We start from the raw sequence: 8,463 nt of genomic DNA, 5'->3' as shown, positions 1-8,463 counted from the left end.
GCCCCATGGCCCCCCCCCCCCCCCCATTCAACGGGAGCGCGGCCGTGGCACCAGGGTGGCTGCTCGGCATCACGGCTCCAGAAGGCCCCCAAAATGCTGCTCCCCCCCAAAAAAACCTCCCCGGTGGAGCCCTGTGCCGAGACCGAGCCAGCTCGTGCCGTGCATGCCCACCTTCTGCAGCAGCAGGACGATGATGGGGATGAGCTGCGCCCGCTCTTGCTCGAGGCAGAAGAGGGTGCGAGGCGTGCGGATGAAGACCTTGGTGTGGCCGTAAGCCACGTCGTCCTGGAAGCCGTGCTGCTCCAGGAGGGCTTGCGTGGCCTCCCGGTCGGTGGCCATCAGGTGGTTGGGCCACGTGTACTCACAGGTCATCTTGTACCTGGGGGGCAGAGCAAGGTGAGGAGTGTGGGGGGGGGGGGTTACGGGGGTCCCGGGATGGGGGGCGCAGACTGTACCGCAGGAGGAAGCGGTGGTAGGGCTGGCGGTAGGCGAAGCCGGCGCGGCGCACCCGGACGTTCTCCAGCAGCCCCAAGTAGGAGACCTGGTGCCGGCAGCGCTCCTCGTCAAAGAGCGTCGGCGACTTCTGATCGTTGGGTTTGATGCAACGCACGTAGTAGGGCTCCTGCAGGGACACAGAGGGGATGGCATCGTGGTGGCACTCAGGAGTGGCACCGAGCCCACGGGCGTCCCGGGCTGGGGGCTCCAGGCACGCAGGGTGGGATTGCACTGGGCATGGGTGGCTTGGGGACATCTTGGCTGGCTTGAGGAACATGCCTGGCTGGCTCGAGGACATCTTGGCCGACCTGGGGACATGCCAGGCTGGCTCAGGGACATCTTGGCTGGCACAGGAACATGCCTGGCTGGCTTGGGGACATGCCTGGCTGGCTCAGGAACATCTTGGCTGGCTTGGGGACATGCCTGGCTGGCTCAGGGACATCTTGGCTGGCTTGGGAACATGCCTGGCTGGCTTGGAGACATGCCAGGCTGGCTCAGGAACATCTTGGCTGGCTTGGGGACATGCCTGGCTGGCTCGAGGACATCTTGGCTGGCTCAGGGACATCTTGGCTGGCTTGAGGAACATGCCAAGCTGGCTCAGGGACATGCCAGGCTGGCTCAGGGACATCTTGGCTGGCACAGGGACATGCCTGGCTGGCTCGAGGACATCTTGGCTGGCTTGGAGACATGCCAGGCTGGCTCAGGGACATGCCTGGCTGGCTCGAGGACATCTTGGCTGGCTTGGGGACATGCCTGGCTGGCTCAGGGGTATGCCTGACTGGCTTGGGGACATCTTGGCTGGCTCAGGAGCATGCCCATGTGGCTTGGAGCCATGCATGTCTGCCATGGGGACATACCAAGATGGGTTGGGGACGTGCCCAGCTGGCGTGGGGACACATCAAATTGGTACAGGGAGATGCCAGGCTGGCACAGGGACATGCCTGGCTGTCCCTGGTCCCTTACCTTGGAGGCGAGGTTCTCCACCAGGGCCACCATGGAGTTCTTGAAGAGCGTGCCGGTGGTCAGTGGGCGTTTGGTGACTTCGGTGATGCTCTGCTCACCATCAGGCCACATGGCACGCAGCACGGGGTCCGCGCTGGGGACAGTGTTGGCATGGGGCTGGCAGCACTGGACACCCCACTCCCGCCCCATGGCTGTGCCACCCCCCCCCCCCCAGCTGTGCCCCCCATGTCCCCAACCTGTTGTAGAAGAGCCGTTTGAAGTCCTGGAAGAGTGTGTCTTTGTTCTTGTCCAGGAAACCCTCCACTGAGTACCTGAGGGAGGGGACACCATGTTGGGGGGCTCCTCCAGGTGCCCTGGGGTAGTCGGGGGGGGAGCTGCATCCTACAGGACCCAGGCATCCAGGCAGTCCTTCCTGCCCGTGGTGGGCCAGGGGCTATCAGGGGCACCTAGCTCCATGCAGAGGTGACATGTGGCCCTGGGGGTACCTATGGAGGTCAGGGGACTGTGGGGTTCAGTGCTGATGGACACGGAGTCCCCCAACCCTGTCGCTATTGTCCCCAGGGTATGGCACGGCATGTCCTACATGGCCTGTCCTACTGCACATGGTCTCTGGGGACCTCCCAGACCCCACGGACCTCAACGGTCCCCCACATGGCCTCCCGTGGTCCTAAATGGCTGTGTGCAATTCCCTGGGGTCCTCAAAGCCCCACGGTCAACCAAGGCCACCCCATAGTCCCCCAGGGGCCCCTATGGCCCTCTATGGTCCCAAGTGGCCCCCCATTGCCCCCCATGCCCTCCCAAGGTTCCTCATAGTCCCAAGGCCACCCATGGTCCTCCATGGTTCTCCATGGCTGCCCACAAACCCATGGGCACTCACGATGTCCATACTCCCCAATGGTCACCCACACTCCCATGGCCCCAACTGACACCCCCCAGACTCCCATGGTTCCCATGATCCCCGCAGCCTGATAGTCCCTCATGACCCCAAACCACCTCCCACAATCCCTCAAGGCCCCCCCACAGTCCCATGTCCCCCATCCATGCTCCCACATGGTCCCCCACCGTTCTTCAAGACCCCACAGTCAACTGTAGACCCTCAAGAGCCCCTAGACCGCCCTGGTCCCAAGCGGCCCCCCCTATGGCCCTCATGGCCTCCTAAAGACCCCCATGGCGGCCCACAGCCCCATGGCCACCCGAGGATGCCCATGGTCCACCATGGCCCTCCTCCGTCCCCCCCTCACGTGACATCTCCAGCGTAGTGCTTGATGCGAAAGTCCCGGTTGAATTCCATGGTCTTGTCTGTGGGGCAGAGCTGGGGAGCAGGGGGGGCTGTCAGCTCCCTGCCCACGGACCCCCAGCTCCCCCCAGTTTTCCCCCAGAAGCACCTTACGGCTGGTGTAGTGGGGGTGGCGGCCGAGGCGGGCATCCATGGAGGCGAGGAAGAGGGAGTCGGTGACGGTTCCCGCTGCCAGGCAAGCCTCGTCCAGCAGTGCCAGGATGCCGCGGTGCGGCTGCTCCACCAGCTCCACAATGGGCTCGTTGCTGAAGTACTCGATCTGGGGTGGGAAGGGGGGGTGGCATGGGGGTGGGCACCCCAAATTGCCCCCAGATCTCACCATTGCAGGTGATGGCATCTGTGTGTCCCCCCCCGCCATGTTCCCCGTGTCCCCGCCACGCTCTGCTGGGCGATGTCCCCCATCCCCCCCGTGTCCCCCTCGGCCCCCTCCGTCCCCTCACGCTCTGCCAGGCGATGCCCTCTCGCTGGTACTCCGCCTGCTCCTGCCGCAGGATCAGTTCGATGAAGAGCTGCTGCAGCTTCTCATTGCAGTAGTTGATGCAGAACTGCTCGAAGCTGCGGGCAAGGGGGTCAGGACGGTCACTGCCACCCGGTCCCCTCCATCCCGTTCCCCTGCGCCCCCCCTGAGCTGCACAGCCTTGCTGCTGTCCCTCCGTGTGTCCCTCCTGGTCCCGGTCCCGTCACCTCCACGTGTCCGTTGTGGTCCCGTCCCCTTCCATGTATCCCTTGGGCATCCTCCCCCTCCATGTGTCCCCTCCCAAGTCCTGTCCCCTCCATGGGTCCCCTCCTACGTCCCATCCCCGACCTTTGTCCCTCCCAGGTCCTTTTCCGTCCCTGTGTGTCCCTTGGGCATCCTCTCCTCCCCTGCTATGTGTCTCTCTGTGGTCCCGTCGCTTCCACGCATCCTTCTCAAGCCCTGTCCCCTCCACGTGTCCCTCCTGGGTCCTGTCCCCTCCACGTGTCCCCCCTCGTCCCCTCCACACATCCTTCCCATCCCCAATCCCCTCACTGTGTTCTTCCCTGGTCCTGTCCCCGCAAAGAGTCCCCATGTCCCCCCCACCCCACCCCAGGTCACCTGTTGGTGTCGAAGATCTCGAAGCCGTAGATATCGAGGACGCCGATGACGGTGCTCTTGCCATGCAGGCGGACATCGTAGTCGTGGGCGGCGATGCTGGCATTGATGCGCCCCACGATCCAGCAGAAGAGACGCTCGTAGATGGCCTGGGGACAGGGACAGGGTGGTGGGCACCCAAGGATGCTGGGGGGGGGGACCATCACCCTACATCCCCTCCATACCTTGGCACAGGCGTCCCGGGCGTAGGCAGCCTCCTTGGGGCTGTGGCCCTTCTCGATCAGCTCCCCGCCGCCGGCCGCCACGGTGCGGGTCAGGAGAGCCTGGCGCAGGCTGCCGGGCGCCGTGGCCGTCAGCTCGGCCAGCGCCGAGAGCTGCGCCGCGTCCTCCACCGCCGCTGTCTCGCCCTCCGCCACGAACCCGACGTTGCCCTGGGGCAGCCCCGTCATGCCACGTTGGAGGATGAAGGTGGGGGGACACCCGGGAGCATCCTGGGAAGGGGCTGGGGTGTCCCGGCATGAGCCGCTCCCGTACCCTGGGCTGGACTGGGCCATACAGGTCTGTACTGGTTTGTATGGGGCTATACGGGTTTGAATTGGGCTGTGCTGGGCTTTTCTGGGCCATGCTGCTTTGCATTGGGCTAAACTGGTTTGCATTGGGTTGAGCTGGGCTTTACTGGTCTGTGTTGGGCCATACTGGTTTGCATTGGGCTGTGCTGGGCCATACTGGTTTGCATCAGGCCACGCTGGGCTTTACTGGGCTGTGCTGGGCCATACTGGTTTGCATTGGGCTGTGTTGGGCCATGCTGGTTTGCATTGGGCTGAGCTGGGCCATGCTGGTTTGCATTGAGCTGTGCTGGGCTTTTCTGGGCTGTGCTGGGCCATGCTGGTTTGCATTGGGCTGTCCTGGGCCATACTGGGCCATGCTGGTTTGCGTTGGGCTGTACTACACTGCGTAGGGGTGCACTGGTTTCTGTGGGACTGTACTGGTTTGAACTGGTCTCTACTTGTTTCCATTGGTCTAGACTGTGTAGTGTGGGGCCATGCTTATTTACATGGGGCTGTACTGGTTCGCCCAGGGCCATACTGGTCTGCTTCAGGCTGTACTGGTGCGCAGAGGCCATAATGGGCAGGGGGATGATACTGGTTTGCCCAGGGCCATACTGGTCTGCCTGGGGCTGTACTGGTGTGGGGGGGCCATGCTGGTCTGCCTGGGGCCATACTGGTGTGAGGGGGTTGTATTGGTGTGTGTGGGGGCCATACAGGTATGGGGGGCTGTACTGGTGCACGGGGACCCTACTGGTGTACAGGGGCCGTACTGGTTTGCCCAGCCCCATACTGGTGTGTGTTGTGGCCATACCGGTCTGCCTGGGAACATACTGGTGCATGGGGGGGGGTGTGTCCATACTGGTGGGGGCCTCACCAGGTGCAGGATGGTGGCCAGGATGCGGCGCACAGAGCCCATCTCCTCCGGGGAGAAGCCGATGACGGCCATCGCCTCCTCCACCGCCCGGTAGCCGTCCGCGTCGTCCCCGCAGGCCTGGGGTCGGGGTTTTGCGGGGGGGACATGACACATGGCGTGAGGGGCCGGGACCCCCCCCGCCCACCCCCTGCCCACCCTGTGCCCACCCCAGCCCCACTCACGGAGCCCTGGGCACCCTCCCGGGTGTAGCGGTAGGCGCCGGGGTCCTGGCAGAGGTGGAGGGAGGCCAGTAGAGCCACCGGGGCTCCCAGTAGCAGCTGGGAGGGAAGGGGGGGGCCGTTAGCACGCTGGGGGGTTGAAAGCCCCGGCCTGGCGGCCCCCCCGTCCGGCTGGTGCTGTTCGGTGTCCCCGTACCCTGTCGCAGCCCATCCCGTCCCATCCCAACGCGTCCTATCTCGCCCTGCCCCGTCCATTGCCGTCCCATTTATCCCATCTGCCCCATCCATCCCACTCCATCCCATCGATCCCATCCATCCCACTGGTCCCATCTGTTCCAGCCTTCTCATCCCACCCATCCCATCCCCATCTCATCCCATAGATCCCATCCATCCCATCCCAACCTTTTCACTCCATCCTGTCCGCATCCCATCAAACCCACCCACTTCACCCCGTAGATCCCATCCATCCCATCTCATCTAACCCATCCCAACCATCTCATTCCCATCCCATCTCCATCTCATCCCAGAGATCCCATCCATCTCATCCGATCCCATTTTATCCCTCCCATTCCATCCATCCTGTCCCCATCCCATTCATCTCATTCACACCATCACACCCTGCCCCATCTTGTAGATCCCATCCATCCCATCTCATCTGTTGTCTCACCTGTCCCATCCCAACCTTGTCATCCCATCCCCATCTCATCCTGTAGATCCCATCCATCCCATCCCCATCCCATCCCATAGATCCCATCCATCCCATCCCATCCGTCCCACCCCATAGATCCCATCCATCCCTTCCCACAGATCCCACCTCATCCACCCCACCCCACCCTGTCCCCCGGTTCACCTGGTAGAAGGCGTGGAAGTTCCTCTCTCCCGGCTGCTGCTGGAGGATTCGGGACTGGAAGAGGGCGCAGGGGGTGGGTGCCGGGTGGTGTCCGCATGGGCGCAGCACCCACCCGTCTGTGCCCACCCACAGCACCCCCGCACCTTCTCCAGGAGGTAGTTGTGGATGTGGCCGCCAGTGGGGTCGCCCTTGAAGTCGAAGTTGATGTCCATGTACTTGCCGAAGCGGCTGGAGTTGTCGTTGCGGTTGGTCTTGGCGTTGCCGAAGGCTTCCAGGACGCAGTTGGACTTCAGCAGCACGTTCTTCACCCTGCATGGGGGCGATGCGGCATAGCACGGCATGGCACGGCATGGTGCGGAGTGGCACGGCATGGCACAGCATGACACGGTGTGACATGGCATGGCACAGAACATGGCGCAGCGCAGCTGCGGCCTCACCGATGGGCACAGGACGTGGCACCCCCGGGCCCCCCACACCACCCGAATGGCCGTGGGGCCCCCCCAGGACCCCCCTACAGGTGTGGGGCACCCCATTTGCCCCCCACAATCCCTATGGGCATGGAGCACCCACTCCTGGTACCCCCAGACCACCCTTATGAGCATGGGGCGCCCCAGGACCACCCCACAGGTGTGGGGCACCCCTGTCTCCCCACTCCGACCCCATAGACGAGGCCACCGGGGACCCCCCACCCTATGGGCCCCCCCCCCCCCCCCAGGGGCCCCCCCCCCCAGCCCCAGCACCCATCCCTCCCGCCAGCGCCATGGGGCGGGACCCACCTCTCCACCTCGGCGCGTTGGGTAGGGTTGGTGATGGCGGCGATGTACTGCATGATGTACTTGCTGGCCTCCGTCTTGCCCGCCCCGCTCTCACCTGGCAAGGAGGGCAGGGACTGGGCGAGGGGAGCCCACCCAAGGGCGCCCCACACACGCCCCCCCCCCCAACCGCCGCTGTCCAGCTACCTGAAATGACGATGCAGGTGTCCTTGGCGCGGCGCTTCATAGCCTTGTAAGCGGCGTCGGCCAGGGCGAAGAGGTGGGGCGGGCGCTCGTAGAGCTCGCGGCCGCGGTAGCGTTCCACCGCTGGCGGGCCGTAGAGGTCCAGCGTTCGGTAAGGGTTCACCGCCACCACCACCTCCCCGATGTAGGTGTAGATGCGGCCCTGCGAGAACCTGCGTGCAGGGGCGGCCGTGGGGCTGGGCTGGCACCCTGTGGGGTGCTGTGCTATGGGGCAGGACGTACGCCCTGTATGGTGCCATGGGGCAGGATGACACCCTGTGGGGTCCTGTGCCATGGGGTAGGGTGTCACCCGGCAGGGTGCTGAGCTGGGGGGGGTGGAATGGCATCCCATGGGGTACCAAGCCATGGGGCAGGGCGGTAGGCTACAGGGTGGCACCCTGTGCCGTGGGGTGGGACAACATCCTGTGGGGTGCTGGGCTGTGTGGCGAGGTGGCATCCTGTGGGGTGCTGTGAGAGGTAGGGTGACATCCTGTGGGGGGCCGTGCCATGGAGCAGGATCCACGCCCCGCAGAGCGCCGCGCCGTGGGGCAGGATCCACGGCACAGGCAGAATACCAGGTGCTGTGGGGCAGGATGCCTCCCTGTGGGGCCTGGGCAGCGTGCTATGGGGCAAAACCCCACTCCACAGGGCTTAGGCACCCCCGCCCCACCCCGAGAACCACGCTATGGGGCAGAACCAGCCACCCGACAGGTGCCGTGGGGCAGCGGGAGAGCAGCTCTTCCTGTAGGCAGCGCCTGCAGGCGCAGGAGCAGGCAGGAAACGTGGGGGCCCCCGTGGTGGGACACACAGGTGCACTCCCCCCCAGCCCCTCCTGGCACATGCCAGCCCCCCAACTTGATCTGGGGGGGAGATGCGGACGTGCCTCAGTTTCCCCCCAGGGGCCATGGGGCACCGCCCAGATGCTTCTTGCAGAGCCGGGGTTTGGCACGAGTTGCTTCCGCATCCCCCGGGGGGACTCCGGGTCCCCGGTACCCCCCCATCACCAGCCAAAGCCCCATGTCCTGGCTGCCAGGAAGGCGATGCCATAGTCCCACGGCGCATCGCCCACGCCGGTAACAGCCAGCGCCCAGCTTAACGCCCCGGATGTACCGGGACAGCGCCTTGGGGTGCCCCCGGCCTCACCCCCCCAC

At 64.9% G+C, this 8,463-nt stretch overlaps 1 protein-coding gene across 1 annotated transcript in view; it reads right to left on the bottom strand.

Annotated features, from left to right (window-relative positions):
- MYO1G (myosin IG) overlaps window positions 1–8,463 on the bottom strand; it is an 11,569-nt gene that overhangs the window by 2,947 nt on the left and 159 nt on the right. Inside the window, exons 2-16 of the mRNA XM_010563355.1 lie at window positions 7,277–7,485; window positions 7,094–7,187; window positions 6,461–6,626; window positions 6,318–6,371; window positions 5,471–5,566; window positions 5,250–5,366; window positions 4,052–4,258; window positions 3,831–3,976; window positions 3,196–3,310; window positions 2,844–3,014; window positions 2,700–2,770; window positions 1,695–1,769; window positions 1,459–1,591; window positions 456–622; window positions 172–379 (exon numbers count right to left, since the gene is read on the bottom strand). Of these exons, the coding sequence (XP_010561657.1) occupies window positions 172–379; window positions 456–622; window positions 1,459–1,591; window positions 1,695–1,769; window positions 2,700–2,770; window positions 2,844–3,014; window positions 3,196–3,310; window positions 3,831–3,976; window positions 4,052–4,258; window positions 5,250–5,366; window positions 5,471–5,566; window positions 6,318–6,371; window positions 6,461–6,626; window positions 7,094–7,187; window positions 7,277–7,485 (2,029 nt within the window). The remainder of the gene's footprint in view (window positions 1–171; window positions 380–455; window positions 623–1,458; window positions 1,592–1,694; window positions 1,770–2,699; window positions 2,771–2,843; window positions 3,015–3,195; window positions 3,311–3,830; window positions 3,977–4,051; window positions 4,259–5,249; window positions 5,367–5,470; window positions 5,567–6,317; window positions 6,372–6,460; window positions 6,627–7,093; window positions 7,188–7,276; window positions 7,486–8,463) is intronic.

This window comes from Haliaeetus leucocephalus, unplaced genomic scaffold (assembly GCF_000737465.1).
Source record: "Haliaeetus leucocephalus isolate CR32 unplaced genomic scaffold, Haliaeetus_leucocephalus-4.0 Scaffold0, whole genome shotgun sequence".
Classification (NCBI taxonomy): Eukaryota; Metazoa; Chordata; class Aves; order Accipitriformes; family Accipitridae; genus Haliaeetus; species Haliaeetus leucocephalus.
This window is presented reverse-complemented; position numbering and strand designations above follow the sequence as displayed.